This window comes from Meriones unguiculatus, chromosome 18 (assembly GCF_030254825.1).
Source record: "Meriones unguiculatus strain TT.TT164.6M chromosome 18, Bangor_MerUng_6.1, whole genome shotgun sequence".
Taxonomy (NCBI): Eukaryota; Metazoa; Chordata; class Mammalia; order Rodentia; family Muridae; genus Meriones; species Meriones unguiculatus.
This window is the reverse complement of record NC_083365.1, coordinates 66,534,134-66,553,335: the sequence shown is the minus strand read 5'-3', so window position 1 is coordinate 66,553,335 and position 19,202 is coordinate 66,534,134. Positions and strand designations below refer to the sequence as shown.

At 36.7% G+C, this 19,202-nt stretch overlaps 1 protein-coding gene and 1 pseudogene across 3 annotated transcripts in view; one reads left to right on the top strand and one right to left on the bottom strand.

Annotated features, from left to right (window-relative positions):
• Nucleotides 1-19,202, top strand: part of Ptpn4 (protein tyrosine phosphatase non-receptor type 4) — a 144,846-nt gene that overhangs the window by 35,161 nt on the left and 90,483 nt on the right. For 2 of the 3 annotated variants that reach the window (XM_021633250.2, XM_021633248.2), the window contains exon 3: nt 16,228-16,335. The exons of the other annotated variant lie outside the window; for it this stretch is intronic. In XM_021633250.2, coding sequence (XP_021488925.1) covers nt 16,228-16,335 — 108 coding nt within the window. The remainder of the gene's footprint in view (nt 1-16,227; nt 16,336-19,202) is intronic. 3 annotated transcript variants of the gene reach the window in all.
• On the bottom strand, nt 4,829-7,079 carry LOC110546418 (neuroguidin-like; annotated as a pseudogene).

Below are 19,202 nucleotides of genomic sequence, written 5' to 3'. Positions count from 1 at the left end.
GGACTATGGAGTTTCAGTATAATCTTGGCTACCGAAAGAAGCAACCAAGCCAGTATAAGGGCCCAGAATATGAGACTTGATTTGTATCTTGATCCACTACTGCTTCATCTGTGGCATTGTTCTCGGAAATTTTGGTCTCAATTTGCATGCAGATGAAGTGGAAATAATATCATCTAATATGTTAGAACTTTCAGAATTAAATGACCATACATAAGCTGCTTAATGAGGATTCTGTTAGTTGTTCTAGGAATGGAACTTCAATTTTTGTCCTTTTTCTTTAATCTTTTTCCTCTTTAGTTACCAAATGCACAGATTAGAGGAAATGACCACCAAAGTACCCTCAAGTTCTGACAGTTGCAAATTTAAGAGTTTCCTAAAAACACACTGAGGGGCTGGAGAGATGGCTCAGTGGCTAAGAGCACTACTTGCTCTTCCACAGGTCCTGAGTTCAATTCCCAGCAACCACATAGTGGCTCACAACCACCTATAATGAGATCTGGTGCCCTCTTCTGACATTCAGGTGTACATGCAGGCAGAAGAGTATATACATAATAAATAAATAAATCTTTAAAAGAACACACACTGAATTTTTATTATTTCACAGACTTGGTGAAAGCTGTGCTACTTAGAGTTTTATTACACTGGAAAGATAGAAGGAAGGGTGACATTGGACAGACTTCAGGATAATTTGTAATTCTTTCTCTCCCATTAGAGCCACAAGTGATATCACTTTCCTAGTTAGGAATTCCATCAGTTTTATCAAGGCTCATTTTGTGAGACTCTAAGTAGTATTTAGAGCTGTTACCTCTTACTTCAAAGAAAGCCCTCTTGTTTCTCACCTTTCTAGTTACATTCTGGGTCTGTTTCACCTGTGCCTTAACACTGACACTCCTTGAGTATGTTCTATTGTTTGTTGTTTCTTTAACTTTCACTTTTTTTCTGGTTTCTAGAGATTATCATATTTATTGCCTTCATTTATGTCTTCATGTTTCTCTATAATGCCAAAGGCTATGTAGGAAGCCGAGAACAATAGAGAAGACAGGCTGGGGTTAAGCCAAGATATAACCTGAAGGAATGCCCCCAGGGTTCTACCTACTTCAGATAGGTCCTTCCTCCTACTTTTCATTACTTCCCATCGTTTTGACTCTGTAAAGGGACAATTCCTTTGATTAGGGAAGAACACTTACAATCCATTCACTTCCTACAGCCTTGTCAACTGGTAGCTAAGTTTCCAATATGAGAGGATATGAGGAACACCGGGTATGGTGGCTTATGCCAAGTGCTGGGAAGCTGAGCAGGAGGACTGTCTCAAATTCCGGGCCAGTCTAGGCTACAGAAATTCAAAACAGTCAAACAGAAGATATAAGGGATAGTGCATATCTAAGCTGCAGCTATGACTTTGTGATGTACTGCACAATAGAATTGGGTGGGACATGGAATAATGTCCAGGCTTCTGAAAAATCCTAAATTTCCTTCTTGTCAGTCCATAGTAACCTCCACTTTTCCATTTTTACGAATTTGCCTATTTTAGGTACCTAATAAAAGCAGTATCTGTCCTTGTCTGTCTGACTCATTTCACTCACCAAAGTGCTTTCATAGTTTGTCCATTTATTAGCTTGTTAGGTGAACTTCATACCTTTTTTTAATGCCTGAGTAATATTTCATTATGTATATATGGCATTTTTTCTTTATTCACTCATTAATTAGTACATACTAGTTTTAGTCCTTTTCTGCAAAAGGATGTTATGAATAATGTCATTTGAATATGTATACAGTTCTTTGGGATATATTCACATAGGGGATTATTAGATCATATGGTTATAGGCATAAGGTTGTATCCCCAGTGAGTTCCTCTTTCTTTACCAGATAGGGAGAAAGTAGTGTCAATGTCTTAAAGTATACTTAGACATTGGTCTGTTTCTTTTTACCAGTATTTTGGAGTTTTATCATTAGGTGCCTATTTTAGGATTGTTACTTTCTAGTGATTTAACTTTTTTTTTTCTTCCGAGTTAGGTCTCTATGTACCCTTGGCTATCCAGGACTCTTTTTGTTGTTATATGAAACAACTCTTTTTGTTGTTATATGAAAGAATTTGAAGTGAAGGGTTTTAATCTATGTTACAAAGCAAGTTTGTTTTTTTTTTTTTTCAGTAGTTACATAGGATATTTCTGACTCACATATTTGTTTTTCTGCAAAATGTTCTTTGACTAACTTCTAACAGCTTTTTATTTGCAAAAATGCCAACATGTTGTTTGCTTATTTTCCATTCTATGAGCCTTGTGCATGCTATTATAGGCATACTTCCTCTGAGCTATTGTCTCCAGCTCACAAAGCTGTGGGCTATTATTGCTGCTATTGTTACTGTTACTACTTATTGTTATTATTAAATTTTTGCTGGGTATTAACTCAAGGCTTAAACATACTAAACAAGTACTCTACCACTCAGCTATATCCTCTGCCCACAAATTTAGAACTTAAAAGCTATGGCCATAAGCAACTAGAGAGAAGTAGAATGCAGTGCTATTTTTCTTATATTATTGCAAGTATATAGATATAATTGTGGGTTATTAGGGAAAGCTTATTAGAAGATTAGATCACTGCTTCTCTAGTTTTCACAGTGTCTTTTGTGACCCAAGAATACATGTTTTATGTTTTTTAAATATATACAAGACAACTTGGATGCACAATTTTTCAGGTTGGGAGAGATGAATAGTGCCTTCCTTGTTCCTTATTGATATTCTGTAATTAGCAAGTATTTAGTACATGTCCCAAAGTGGATAGAGTTAACTGCACTTACTGTTGCCTCACTCAGGAAGTAGAGCTTTCTGGATAGAACCAACCTCCTTTCCTCCCTCACTCCCTTCTTCCCTCCCTTCCTCCATCCTTTCCTTTCCCTTTTCTTCCTCCTTCCCTGGCTTCTTTCCTTCATTCCTTAAGCTGAATAAGAAATCAATCTAGTTTTACAAGTGCAGTCTTTAGCAAGAGGTTTTGAGCGTCTCAACAGAACTACTCTTATACTTAGAAGTGCGGCAGAATTGACAGCCACTCTGCCCTTGGATCCCTCCATTCTCAGGACATTTGGCAATATCTATAAATGTTTTTGGCTTTCACAGCTAGGCTATAGGATCCAGAGAATAGATGGATGACACTGAACATTCCAACATGCAGTTTGGACTCCATTGTTTTCTACAGATAATTTTCTTCAAAATGCCATTAGTGCCAAATTAATTGAAATGCCAAATGTTCAGTACAATTTTAATGGATATTAAAAAATCTTGTAGCTGCAGTTGTGACTCAGGAATTTCTTCTTCAAAATGTTGAAAAATCAAGACATAGAATCTTACTCAGCATACAGATTGGCCTTTTAAGTTGGTTGTTTATATTGTGAAGATACTTGATGAAAGTTTGTTAAACAAGGTATTAATTACCATTTGTTGAAGATCCTATCTTTATTCCATTGTATGGTTTGGATGTCTTTGTCAAAAATCAAGTATCTGTAGGTGTGTGGGTTTATTTCTGGGTCTTCTATTCGATTCCATTGATCCACCAGTCTTTTTCTATGCCAGTACCATGCAGTTTTTATTACTGTTGCTCTGTAGAACAGCTTGAGATCAGGGATGGAGATACCTACAGATGATATGTTGTTGTATAGGATCATTTTGGCAATTCTGTTTGTTGTTGTTGTTGTTGTTTTTCCATATGAAATTGAGAATTGTTCTTTCAAGGTCTATAAAGAATTGTGTTGATATTTTGATGGGAATTGTATTGAATCTGTAGATTGCTTTTGGCAAGATGGCCATTTCACTATGTTAATCCTACCCATCCTTCAGCATGGGAGATCCTTCTATCTTCTGATATCTTCTTCAATTTATTTCTTCAGAGACTTTTGAAGTGTTTTTCAAACAGGTCTTTCACTTGCTTGGTTAGAGTCACACCAACGTACTTTATGTTATTTGTGAAGGGTGTAATTCCCCTAGTTTCTTTCTTAGCTCTTTTGTCTTTCATATACAGGAGGGCTACTGATTTTTTTGAGTTAATTTTGTATCCAGCCACTTTGCTGAAGGTGTTTATCAACTGAAGGAGTTCTCTGGTTGAATTTTTGGGGTCCTCATGTATACTATCATATCATCTGCAAATAGTGATGCTTTGAATTCTTCCTTTCCGATTTGTATCCCCTTGATCTCCTTTGGTTGTCTTATTGTTCTAGCTAGGAATTCAAGTACTATGTTGAAGAAACCATACAGTGGAAAAAAAGATAGCATCTTCAACACATGGTACTGGTCTAACTGGATGTCTACATGTAGAAAAATGCAAATAGAGCCATATTTATCACCCTGCACAAAACTAAAGTGGATGCAAGTGGATCAAAGACCTCAACATTAAACCAGACACACTAACTCTGTTAGAAGCAAAAGTGGGGAAGAGTCTTGAACTCACTGACACAGGAGACAACTTCCTAAACAGAACACCAATAGCACAGGCTCTAAGATCAACAATCAATAAATAGGATCTCATGAAACTGAAAAACTTCTGTAAGGCAGAGAACACTGTCATCAGAACAAAGTGACAGCCTACAGACTGGGAAAGGATCTGTATCTGACAGTCTATATCTAATATCCAGAATATATAAAGAATTCAAGAAGTTAAAAAGCAACAAATCAAGTAATTCAATTGAAAAAATGAGGTACAGAGCTAAACAGAGAATTGTCAATAGAGGAGTATCGAATGGCAGAGAAACACTTAAAGAAATGCTCAGTGTCCTCAGTCATCAGAGAAATGCAAATCAAAGCGACCCTCATTATGTATATATTACAACTTGTTTATATGTCTACTTGATGGACAGGAGTTGTTCTGGTTCTTGCTTATTGTGAATAATGATAGGAAGATTACCACACACTTCTGTACAACTCTTGGTTTTATTTTCTTTGGAGTATTTATATTCAATACCTGTCAGCAATATTAGAGTTCCAGTTACTTTTGCTATTTGAATGCCTTGTTGTTTTGCTCAGTATAACACTCTTTGTAGGTGTCAGTGGTAGTGTGGGAATATTGGGGTATCTTTGAGAGTGATGGAGCCTTTCTCAGTTCTTACATGGGCCTAACCAGAGAGTGGCCAGTTTTGTTTAATTTTTTGTTATGAAACCAAACGATGAAATTTGTGGACCACAGAAATTGTATTTGTTATAGAAAGCTTAAGAAAAAGTAGACAGAGTTCCTGTAGAGCAGGAAGGGTCCCCAGGATTGGAATACCCTTGAGCCTCAGTACCTTGATATTAATAAAGACATCATGGCGTGGAGGAGGGAGGAAGGATGCATTGGTCAGTTTCATTACTATTCCAGGTGTTGAGGTGTCTCAGAGTTTTAGTCAAGTCCACAGTGTGGTTTCTAGAAAAGGAACATTTCAGAAGGAGAACTAGATGAGGGAAAGCCAGGACCCGTTTTAGCATCTGAGTTTCTAGAAAGAATGAGGCTGTCAACAGGCTGAAGGATAGTTCTGGGTACTAGCCAGGAAAGAATCTAGACATTTTTCTTTAGAGGTCTTTCTTTTAAAAACTGACTTACACATATGAGTATTCATATCTGTCTATCTGTGTGTGTATGTGTATGAGCATGTATGCCAAATGCATATATATATGCCTGTGGAGGCTGGAAGAGGGTGTCAGATTCCTTGGAACTGTAGTTACAGACAGTTGTGAGCTACCTCACATGAGTTCTGGGACTTTGGATTTTTGTTTGTTTGTTTTACATTTAACTGCCTAGCCTGTTTCTACCCACTGTTCTCATATCAGTGATATCTCACTGTAGTTACATTATGTATTTTTGCAACTACTTTGGTGAATATCAGTTAAAAATTGTTACTACTTCAACAATTTATTCATTACCTTTCAGTATAATGGTTTTCTTGATACTTAGCAATACTTTTCTTTTTAATATTCATGAGCAAAATTAATTTTATTTGATAAAGAGCTTTCCACATCTCTAAGGCAAATACAACCCAAGGAAAACACCTATATACAGTGATGTTAGAAGTATCCCAGGATGATAGGGCTGGGTAGTATCACAGACCTTTGATCCCAGCACTCTGGAAGCAGAGGCAGAGGCAGATGGATCTCTCTGGGTTCAAAGCTGTGTCTACACAGAGAAACCCTGCCTCAAAAAACCCCAAAACCAACCAACCAAACAAAAAAATGGCAAAACAAAACACAGCAACAACCAAAAAAGAAATCCAGGATGACGAAAAGTGCATAATCATGTCACCAGCGCCTCTGAAACCTTTCTTTTTCCTACCATTCTTAGGTATCTTCTTCCTCTTTTTAGTAGGATTCTTATCAAATGAGTGATTCCTTCTGTCATAGCACTGATGGTTGCTGAAGTGTGTGAGGGTATAAAGCTGTGAGTTCATAACGCTTGCTCTCACCATTCTTTCTCCTGTGATCCTCCTGACTCTGGCAAGTGATATGAGGGTGCCAACATCATGGATTTCCTCTGCCCTCCATGGGGCATTGAGAACTGCTCCTTAAGTAGTTCTCAAATGGCAAAGCTGCTCAGTGCATGTCTCTGGCTGGTTCCAGATGCTTTGCTTCTCCTTAGCTTCTGTTTCATCATAATGTACTGGAACTGAGCATGATAGGATGTTGTTTTTAGATGTTCGTTTTATAGATTTATTGCTTGAAGCCTCTCACTGGCCTTCTTCTGCTTCATCTTCCTCCTCATCCTCAGAGCTGAACTTGCTTATCACGTTGCTAGAATAGAGCTTACAGTCAAGTGGGTCACTCTCAACCAAGACTGTAATCTTGACCAGTTTGTCAGTTCTATGCTTCAGGTTTTGGTCCAAGAGATGAAGTTTTTCTAAAAGCACGTAAATCTCCACCAGCCTGAAAACTGCAGGATGTCCCTGCAGAGATCCTCTTGAGGCTTCTTCCAGGATGAGATGGCTCAGCCCCTGCCCTATAGAATACTTTCCAGCTTGAACTTTGTCAATGCTTACTTGTGCAGTTACAGCCATTACCTGCTCCTAGAGTTTTTTCAGAAGTGTTACTGAACTTGACATCTGACACCCGCACCTCTGGAGCCACCATCTTTGCAAAGCTCACACTTTCCAGGGCCCCACTTTTTCTTTTTTTAAATTACATTTATTTAATTCTTTTGAGGTGGGGCACACATATATAAAGGTTAGAAACTAAATATCTACTTTAACCATCTAGGCCCCAGTGATTGAACTTAGGAATCAGGCTTTGTGGCAAAATGCCTTTCCTTGCTGATGCATTTGGCTAGCCCTAGTCTATTTTATTTTATTTCAAACCATCCTGTAACTTTAAAAATGCCTTCTCATATCTTGCTTATTTTGACATTTTTTTCTTTGTTAAATAGAAAGAATTCTTTTTTATATTATGGATGCAAGCCACTGATGTGATTTATAAACATCTTCCATTCTTTGTTCTCTGGGTTATCTTTTCATGGTTTTGGTGGTATCTTTTAAAACAGAAAAGTTTTAACCTTTGGATTTCAGTTTGTCATACCTTAAAAAACAAAAAAGAAAAATAGCCTGGTCCATAATTGTTAGGAATTGAGTTATTTTTTTATATGATGCCAGGTAGGGATCCAATTTTAATCTTTTTGTTCATGGATATCCACTTATCCTGGTAACATCTATTAAAAGGACAATTTATTTGTATCTGGATGTTCTTTGCTCTTGTAACAGCAATTGCAATAGTTGGCTTCTGAACTCTGTCCTTTCCTACTTCTGTGTCTGTTGTTATGAGAACATCACATCATCTTGAGTTCTATAGCTTCATAGAAATTTTTAAATTTGGGAAATGGGAACTCTCCAACATTGCTTTTTTTTTGTTTTTCTGTATATGTACATTTAAGATTGCTGTCTTATGATTCAAATGATTAAGAACATACTGCTCTTGCAATCAAGTCCAGTTCTCAGTAGCCATGTTGGATGCCTTACAGTCATCTGTAACTTCTTCCTCCATGTTCAGCTGCACTTACATGCACACAGACACACCAGGCATGTAATTAAGAGATTACTGTATTGATGGTGGATTGTCATTTATATTACCTCTCTGTCTTTTACAGTCTGTAAGGCTTCTTTCTCTGATACTAATTAGGCTTGCTTATGACAATTTGAATGGTATATATTTTTCATTATCCATAATTTACTTTCAACCTATGTGAATCATTACACAGTGTATCCAAAATGTGTTAAAATATTTGAATTGTGCTTTTGTGTATACAGTTTAGCTAAGAAAAAAATCTCCAATATAATAAAAATAAGTAAAGCCTGAGTGTTTATTATACTAGGGCTTGTTAAAGAGCAAGTACTTTGGTTTTATCCCACACTTACAACAGTGTGCAGGCTGTGAGCCTAAGTAAAGCAAAATACCTTATGAAAACATGTGTTTCAATGAAAAGCCTTCACCCTAGATGGCAACATCCTCAATGTAAGGTAAAGTAGCAGATCGTAGGCCATGGTGGCCCATGACTCAGGGAGGCAGAGGCAGGCAGATTGCTGTAAGTTCAGGCCAGCCTGGTCTACAAATTGAGTTCAGGACAGCTAAGGCTACACAAAGAAACCATGTCTTGAAAAACAAAACAAAACAAAACAAAACAAAAGAAACAAACAAAAAGAAGAAGATAAAGTAAGGGGGAATAGGAAAACAAAGATGCTTTTCTGCTTCGATATAGAATCTAAATTAGTTATCCTGAAAACTTGGTTTTTTTTTTTATTATATATTATTTATTGTTTGCTGCTTAATCTTTACAGCTTTTTTTTTAATTTAATTTTTTTCTTATCAGTTACATTTTATTAACTCTGTATCCCAGCCGTGTCCCGATCCCTCATTCCCTCCCAGTCCCTCCCTTCCTCCCTCCCTCCCTCATCTCCACCGTGCCCCTTTCCAAGTCCACTGATGGGGGGGACCTCCTCCCCATTCATCTGATCCTGTTTTATCAGGTATCTTCAGGACTGGCTGCAAAGCCCTCCTCTGTGGCCTAACAGGACTGCTCCTCCCTTTCGGGGGTGGGGAGACCAAAGAGCCAGTCATTGAGTTCCTGTTAGAAATAGTCCTTGTTCCCCTCACTTTGGGAAACCAATTGGTTACTGAACTACCACAGGTTACATCTGAGCGGAGGTGACACTTTAGAGTTTGAATTTTATACTACTTACTGTTTATAGATTTCCAAAATTGAAAAATCATGATAAAGATTAATTGGGTAAAAAAACAGTCAAGGAATGTATTATTTTTTAAATTAAAAAAGTTTAATTTTTATGTATTATGGGTACTTTGCATATGTATGTTTGTGCACCACATATATGGAGGCCAGAAGGCGGCTCAGGAACACTTGGAATTGGAGTTACAGATGGTTCTGAAGCCACTATGTAGGTGCTGGGAATTGAACCTGGCTGTTCCTGGAACCAACCATAAGTGCTCTTAATTGACACTCTAGTCCCAGTGAACATAGTCTTAATCCTAACTAGAGATGATTCTCAGAGTTAATTTTTATGGTAAGACAAGACTATCATCCAAAATTATAAGACAAAAGAAAAATCAATTTATTAACAGCAAGAGTTGGCAGAACTAAATTACACGTTTTTTGACTTTTAAGTAATACAACTATTGAAATTTAAATTTAAATGAAAAGTATACAAATATAAGACAATATTTTATTCCGCACATCTAGATATTTTGTTGCAGAAGATTTTAAATATCTAGCTTGCCATACCGTCTAAAAAGGAACTTGGTATTTTACATTAGGCTACCCAAAGTCAGTATGAATTGTCATCTAAATGCTGATTTTAAGTGAGAGGACTAGATATAAACAGCCTTTCATTTTTAATGAAAGGAAAAAACCTATACACAGTTCTGGAGTCAATAAATATCATAAGCTTGTAACCCTGCTACTTAGTATCTGGAAGTCTGCATAGTCTATGCTCCTGCCTCTTTATCTCGAAGGCTTAGAGCTGTTCATGGTTTTTTCAACAATAAAAGAATCTGATAGAAGTAAATAAATAAAATACAATTCCAGTGCCAACACACAGACGCTGATAGAGGTGTGGGGAAGGGGAGGGCAGGTTACATGTCCTACTTGTAGCAGAACTTGGCAGTGTCATCCATGTGCCAGTAATTTTGAAGGCATGGAAGATAAAAGCTCTCTCTAGAGTGTAACGGGAAAACAGCTCAGGCTAACCAATGTGGAACAATCAGAGTATCTGGAAGGAAGGCTTGATAGACTCGTCCATGAAGCTTAGACTGTGAAGTTTAAGTTACCAGTGGAAAAACCATCATAAAAAAAAAAATCTGAGCACATACACTTAGCAGCAATGTCTGGCAAGAAGCATTCAGTATATGTTAATGTTATTATTAGGAATTTGGTTATATATAACTTCTTTATTAGGGCCCCCTTTTCTGTATGGAAAAGTTTTACACAGTATCATCAACCCTAAAACTATGAGGAAAATTTGTCATACACAGAAAATTTTTAGTTTTACAAAAGTATTTTATATTACATTTTAAAATTGACTGTGTGTGTATATGTGATTTACCTGTGGAAGGAAATAAGATAACTAATGGGAGTTGATTCTCTCATGCCATGATAAAGCTCAGGTCATCAGTACCTTTGCCAGTTAAGCCATCTGACTGGCCCTGATTTTTAAAAAAGGTTCAGTTTATGCTTTGTTTCCACTTCCATTTTATGAATGAATTTTTAAAAAATGAGTTAAAAATAAAAACATTGCCATGGTGTGTGTGCTTGTGTGTGTGTGCATGCATATATATATATGTACCTGTCTGTGTGTACATGGAGGCCAGAGATAAACCTTATTTTCCTCAATCACTTTCTGCCCTCATATTTTGAAACCTTATCAAAGTCATTGTCTTTTTAAAGTTCCTATTGTCTGTTCTGAAGATCTATTTCTAGAGGTCTTCTTTGCCCAGAAGGTGAGCCAAATCTATATTCTGATAATGGCTTTGGTCTTTAAAGAGCTATCATAATATACTCTTGAAGATGGGCGAGGGGTTGCATGCCTGTAATCCCAGCACCCAGAGAGGCAGAGGCAGGTGGATCTCTGTAAGTTCAAGGCCAGCCTGCCTGCAAAGTGATTCCAGGACAGCCACAGCTACACACAAAAACCCTGTTTCAAAAAACTAAAAACAGCAACAACAAAGAAATTCTTAAAAAATGTGCTGTTTAGTTAAATTTTAAGGAGGAAGTTTTCCTCTTTATCCTGCTGGACTTTAGGAGAGCATCTTTGGAAATATGTACCTCAGGGACCATCTAGGTTATATGATTTCATTTTAAAATGCAGAATCCCTCTATTTTCCAGTGAAAATACACACACAAGCACATATGTGAACTGTATATGTATAATGGATCAAGTTATAGTTATTGCAAGGAGTCCCAGTTAGGTTTTGGACTTTTTCTTTTTAGTATATCAGCCCTTAATTGCACTAATTTAGCCCTAGATTCTGTACAACATAGCTCTGGTGCTATTGAAGTAATACTTCTCAGAGTTTACGGTCAATGAAACTTCCTTATATGGGAACAAAAACTCACCAAAAATTAACCAGCCAATAAAGAATAGGTATAAGTATTTTCTGTTTAACTTTTGCTATTCTGTTTTCCAAAGATGATCACTCTCTGCATAAGTCTACAGAGCTGCTCAGTCTTCCCTATAGCCAGGTCTCATACATCTCTCTTTCTCCTTGACCTACCAGTGAGAATCTTTGTTTAGTTAGGCAGTTATTGTTAACTTAAAATTCTAGTAAGAAAACTAAGTATATTCTGTCAGGGATAGCTTTTCCTTATAAAAACACAGTTTATCCTAAGTTATCTGAAGATGTATTTATCTCTTGATCTTTAATGATTCTCCCAAATGCCTTGTTCTTTTACTGTTCCTTATGTGAAATAGGAAAACTGAAGGGCTAGCAATATTAGCAGAAAGACAAAAAAACCACACATAAAATTTAGAATTGTTTCAGTATAGTGTTTTATCATTCACCAACTCAACTAATCATATATTAATTAACTCCCTTTTAAAAACAGCCTACTGAAAATTGTTAGTTCATGCCAAGTTTCTTCTTCAGCTGTTCCCTTTTCATTTTCTTCTGGGCAATTTCATCTGCTCTATTTATCACCCTTTCAGTGGCATTCTATAAGGAATATGACCATTCTGCACATTGCCTGGCCCCACAGGCTTTCCTTTGAAATGTGGGTAGAAACATTTGTGACCTTGAAAATCTTAAAATTTGCATTCCCATAAAAAACATTATGTGGTCAAAGCCAAGGTTTTGTATGAGTTGTAGCTGGACCATGGTTGAAATAACCTCCTTGTGTTTGATACTGCTGGGTTCATGTAAGTGGTCTTGTGCAGTCAAAGTGTCTGGTTGCACTCTCTGCTCAAGAGAAAATCTTTTCCAGTGAGTTTTAAATGAGTTTCCAATACTTTTAAATTCTTGGCCCTAGCATGGGTGGTAGTCTCTCTCATATCTAAGATATCCTCAAGAAATCTTTCCTATTTTTCTGGTACAAAAACTTCTTTTTTTAATGACTCCGATTCTTTAACAACCACAGATGTATTGTCAGCAAGTTTAAGTATCATAAACCTTAAGTGACATAATTTTCTGGCCAAACTATGTATTTTTCCAATCTCTGTTTTGTTCCTTGCTCAAACAAACAAAAAACAAAAAAGAAACAAAGCAAAAAACAAAAACAAAACAAAACAAAAAAAAAACAGCTAGCAAAGACTGTATCATAGCCTGAGTGCTTGATTTCTTCCATCAGATTAATGCTTTAAGTGCTTTAAATTCTGCTTCTCTCAAAATCACAGACAAGATGCAAGAGTGTGTGTTTGGTTTTGTTTGTTTGTTTGTTTGTTTTGTTTTTGTTTTTTAGTTTAGTTTTGTTTTGGTTTTTCTTGCCATGCTGTACCATGGAGTGGCCTCTAGTCTATTATAATCGTTATTCTCATCCAAAACCTCATGAACCTGGCCTTCACTGTCTGTATTCCTGTTAACCTCCTTCCACCCTAAAGTGCTTTGACTTTAGCTCTTGTCACCAAAATTTCCCACGTTTTTCTTTTAAATGAATCCTGTCTGCTTTAGAACCTTATGGTTAGGTCAGTCACAGTATCTACCTCACTTCTTTGCTTTCAGGTTTTTGTGTAATTTTTATTGTAGTTTTAACCCCCTAGATGGTAAAAGGACTTATTTTGATTCCATGGTCGCTTGGCTGTGTTAAGCAGAACATTATAATGGGATCTGTAATAGAACATAGCAGCTTTCTTCAAGGAAACCAAGAAGAAGAAAGACAGAAAATATCTAGGATAAAAGGCAACCCCTAGTGACCTTATTTCTCCTACCTTCTAAAGTCTCCAGAACCTCCCCAAAAGCATCCCTGACTGAGGATCAAGTCTTAAACATATGAGCCTGCAGAGAGGATTTTTTTTTTATCTAAACCATAAAATATGCACATGTATTCTGTCTTCTGCGTTGTGATGCCTTCACGACCTCTGTACACTGCCAGCAAGAAGGCTTTTGTTGTATTTGGTACCTCTTTGTGGTCTACTTTGAGAACCATGAGTCAAGATAAAGGTCTTTTGGTTTAAGCTTATTCAGTCTGTTTTGTTGTGGTGTGGACAACAAAAGGTTAATGAAGCAAGGGGTGAGTGGATTGTTTCTCCTTTCATTTTCATTTTTAAAATAATGAGCTTCCACTTTTTAAATGTGGCCATATTAGGAAGAGGGACGAAGAGATCCAGTGGACCTCCTGAGTCCAGTTTCCTCTTTCAAAGATTATTTTTATTTAATGTGTTGAGTGTTTTGCCTGTATGTATTTATGTGCAGCATGTGCATGTAGTGCCCATGAGGGCCAGAAGAGGGCATGCAAGCCCCTGGAAACGGAGTTCCAGGTCGGTGTGAGCCATCGTGTGGGTGTGAAGGGCCGAACCCAGGTCCTGTGCAGAAGCAACAAAGCCACTAAGCCATCTTTCCAGTCCCTTCTGTCTTTATTCTTAGCATCTCCATTTCACTGGATGAAGTCATATGAGAGCTTTTGTTTCAAATTTTAAGACTTTTATGTATTTTAATTGTTCATTATTTGTATTTCAACTGAAGGTATAACAAGAAATGAGTCAATGCTGTCTTGTTCAGAAGAAAAGATTGCATTAGACTCACCTTAGTAGCTTTTTAAAAATTAAATTTATTAATTTTATGTGTGTACGTATCCTGGATGCATGTATTTCTGTATACACTTCTGTTCCTGGTGCCCAGGGAGGTCAGAGGAGGGCATCAAATTCCCTTGAACTGGAGTTACAGGTGGTTGTGAGCCACTATGTGGGTGTTGGTAGTAGGGTTCTCATTAAGATCAACAAAGTCTTTTAACCCCTGAGCCATCTCTCCCGCCTAACTGTAGTAGCTTTTAAACAGTAATGCTTAGTCTTTTTCCTTGACCAATTTATTCAGAATAGGGAAAGGGTAGAGAAGAATGCAAGCACTGCTTAGCTTTGTTTGTAAGGCAGGTAACCAAATGGACACCAGCATTGAGTAGTACTGTTTGAAGCACATACTTTCTTCCATTGGTTGTCAGTCTTGAAACAGTTTTGACCAATAAGATGTGATGAGTAGTCTTTCTGTGTGGTAACTTTATAAGTGTGCTTATTCTCTTGAACATTATGAATGAATATGGATCTTGGAATTGCTGGTAGTGCTGCTAAAGGCCCACAGATGCAGCCAGCACTTGAACGCAGATGATGCAAAAGGGAGGGAACCTAGTTCTTGATTGCCTTTCATTGGCAGATTTAGCTCTGGAATCTTTTCTACTTCTATACTTTCTATTATGACAAAAAAAAAATATGTCTCCTAAGCTCGGATATTGGCTCTGACCTTATTTAAATCCCTCTAACTACTATAGCCAATGAGAGAAAATATTAGTGTTAAAATGTACCACTACTATGTTTTTCTAGTGAACACAATGTGTTTAAGCTATTTCCTTCAATATTGTATATTATTTTGCTGTTCATATATACCTGAAGTAGTTGATACAGTTACTGATTTTTGTTTAATACCTATACATTTAGGCTGAGGAGATGGCTCAGTTGGGTGTAAAGTATGCAAGTATGAGGGCCTGAAACCAGATTCTCAGTACTCATATAAAAGGCTAGCATAGCAGCACCTGTCTGTAAGTCTGTGCTGGAGTGTGGAGACAGGAGGATCCTAGGGACTTTCTGGCCATCCAGTCTATCCTAAATGGTGAGCTCCAGGTTCAGTGATGGACCCTGACTCAAAAATAGCAGAGGGCCAGGCGAGGTGGTTCAGCAGGTAGAAGTATTTGCTGGCAATCTGGAACACATGAATTCAGTCACTGGATGGAAGAAAAGAAGTGACTCCTGAAAGCTGAACTCTGACCTGCACATATGTGCTGTGATGTGTACATGTGTGCTTGTGTAGATACATGTACATAGATGTAAAAATAATGCAAAAAAAAGATATGGCGCAAAATAGAGGCAATATCTGACTTCCACTAAAGTGAGATAGTTTCTAAAATTCTATAATTATGAAGTTATATTTTGACAAAGGCCTTTCTCAAACTACCTTTACTTTTCTCATCCTTGCCTTATGACTCTTACACAAAACTATATTTAAATCTCTAGTTAACTTTCTAGTCAATTTTATTGTAAGAATAAGAGGAATAGAGAGATAGCATGGACATAAACATATATACACATGCGTAAGTTGTGTTAACAATATAAAATAACAAAAATACTATTATAATAGTATATGGGAAGCATTTTCAATCAGAAGTTTATCTTCATATTTATTTTTTCTATGAACCAGTTTTTCTTAAAATGTATTATGCCACATGTGATACTTTACTCTAAACCAAGTCATTAGTATAAAAATAATGGCCATTGTAGTTTAAAAAAAAAGGATAAAAATTTATGCAAGGTTAAAAAGCATAAATCTCAAGTGTGGTGATATACATCTTTTTTAAAAAAAGTATTTATTCACTTTACATCCTGATTGCAGCCCTTTCTCACCTCCCAGTGTCTCCCCCCACTTCCCCACATAGCATACATCATTAATCCTTGGGAGACAGAGGCAGGTGGGTCTCTGTGAGTTCAAGGCTAGCCAGGGCTACTTAGTGAGATCCTGTCTCAAAAAGAAAACAACAACAAAAACCCCACAGCCTATTAAAGATGCTTTCCTATTATTTTTCTTCCAGAAACATGATCAGGGGCAAGTTCTGTTGGATATAGTCTTCAAACATCTTGATTTGACTGAGCGAGACTATTTTGGTTTACAGTTGGCTGACGATTCCACAGATAACCCAGTAAGTTTAAGCAGTTGCCTTTCATTTCCTTGTAGTTTTTCTCTGTGTTCATTATAGAAAGCCCTTTTTGATATAATGAGTTTTAACATTTTTAATTGAATAATTAGACTCATTTCTTTGCTTGTTCTACTTTTCTTGGTGTTTTAAGGGATCTGAGTGTGTTCCTTTTAGATATTAATAATATTAATATTAATAAGTCAACCTGTAATAGTACTAGTTTCATTATATCTCGGACAACTAAAATGTAAGACAAAGGCCTCTTGATCTAAAGAGAAAAAAAAAAGCCAGCATAAAGGATAAGTTATCTTTGTATTAGTGGTTCTTGACCTGTGGGTCGTGACATCTTTGACAAACCCCTGTCTCCAAAAATATTTACATTATGATTCATAACAATAGCAAAATTACAGTTTTGAAGTAGCTTTGAAAATAATTTTATGGTTTGGGGTCACCACAACATGTATTAAAGGGTCTTAGCATTAAGATCGTTGAGAACCACTGCTTTAGGTGCATATAAGTATACTAAAACGACAATGGGGTGCGGTCAGTGATCGTCATGTATATCCTAACAGCAATCTTAATTTGTTAGTGGAAATCTTCAAATTCAGAGTATTAATTCTTAGACCTTTCTCACATGAGCTATTCCTCAGTCTTAAGCTCCTTAGGTTTCTACCAACTCTTTAATACTCCCATGGGGTCAGAGAAACAGGATAAAATGTAAATTATGAGATGTTTACTTTGACAATCTAGCATTATAAACTGCAATAAAGAAATACACTTGTTATGAACTTAGACAAAGGATATGCTAACACGTCTTAGCTGCATTCTTTGTAATTTTATGTGGTTAGACTGTGATAGACTTAACAAAAGCATGCTATCCTTAATGTAACAGAGTTCTAGGTTGTTTTTGTTTTTGTTTTTCTGTTTTAAACGCAAGGTGTTGCTTATGTAGCCCACACTGGCCTCATACTCAGTCCTCAGCCTCCCAATGTTGAGATTATAGGTGTGTGCTAACACATCTGGTCAAAAAGATTCTATTTTGAAAGAAACATTTTGTACTGTTTAGAAAAACTGTAGATTGAAGACAGGGTTCTCCAAATCAGTGTTTTAATGATCTACTTATTGGGTTGGAGAGATAGCTCAGACAGCTTACTTCTCTTGCAGAGAACTTGGGTTTGTTTTCTAGCTCACAACCCCCTGTAACTCTAATTCTAGGGGATTTGATGCCTTCTTCTGGCCTCTATGGCCTCTGACACACATGGTATACATAAGTTCATGCTGTCAAACACACATACACATAAATAAATTTCAGATTCCATTTACAAGTCTGTTTTCTAATAGAATAGTTGTAGAATTTCACATTCTAAAAGAGGCTTTGGAAATTTTACAGTGTAACACTCATATTTTTAGGAGTTGTTATTTGAATCTAAAAGTTAAAGCACAAGCTACTTCTGACATTAATAAAACCAAAAACTTGATTCTCCTAATTCCCTGTGTTCATTTTTAACACAAAACTGTTATTTCTACTATAGAACTTCATATTTAAATAATCAGAAAGACCTATCTAATGTCAGAATGTTTCCAAGGAAGAGCCTTAAGAGTTCATTTCTTACAGTGTCCAATGACGAATTGGTGTGTGTGTGTGTGTGTGTGTGTGTGTGTGTGTGTGTATAATGCATGCATATGAATGAGTGAGTGTGAAGGCCAGAACAGGATGTGGCGTGTCTTCCTCTATCACTTTCTGTCTTGTTTTAAAATAGGATTTCTCACTGAACTGGATGCTTAACTGTTTTGGGTAGGGTGGCTTACTGGCAAGCTTTCAGGACCCGTGTCGATCCCCTAATGCATAGGGTTACAGGCAGAAAAAAACATTACAAGTTTTTATGTGGATGTTAAGGATTCAAACTCAGGTCTTCATGCTTGCATAGTAAGCATTCTTACTTACTGAGCCATCTACTAAGCCCTCTTTATTATCACTGTTAAGTTATCCTAAGGCTTTGAGGATAATTAATATATTAAAAGAAAGGGATTCCAGTATTTAAAGAGAAAAGGAGTAACATTTATGAAGCACCTATTGGAGATTTATTAATCAAACTGTTTTCTGTTTAGTTCTTATATGATTAAAAAGGTACCATTAAGGTACCATTAAGTTTTTAAATGAAAAATAATGCTTACAAAAGCTAAAAAGTTAATGAAAAATTGATTAGTTAAGTAAACAAAAAAGGATATGAACTTCCATTTATCTAACTCCAAAGCTTGTGCTTTCTTTTCAACTAAAGTTTCTTCAAGAGATAATAGGACTAGTGGACAGCTCAGCAGCTAAGGTGCTTGGCACGCATGCCTGCCGACCTTAGTTTTGTTCTTGGAACCTGTGTAAAAGGTAGAAGGAGAGAACTAACTTCATAGCATTGTACTCTGATCCCCAGGCGCATGCTGTGGTATGCACTCACCCCATACACAATAAAAGAAAAAAGACGATGAAAAAGATGTACATTTTAAGGAGAGGTGGGAACATGTCATAAAATCACTATCACCAATCAAAAGGAATACAGAGAAATTCCAAAAATTCTCATTTATTTTTAGTTTAGTTTTAAATCTAAAGTGTGTTATATATACTATGTGTATGTATATATAGTTTATATATTATGGATATACTAGTTTTTTAAGATGAAAATTACTCTTGCCTTGGCAAGTAGGCATTGAAATTTAATTGAACTTACTAAAATTTGAAGAGGATGTCTAAGTTTCCTTCCTTCCTTCCTTCCTTCCTTCCTTCCTTCCTTCCTTCCTTCCCTCCCTCCCTCCCTCCCTCCCTCCCTCCCTCCCTCCTTCCTTCCTTCCTTCCTTCCTTCCTTCCTTCCTTCGTTTTT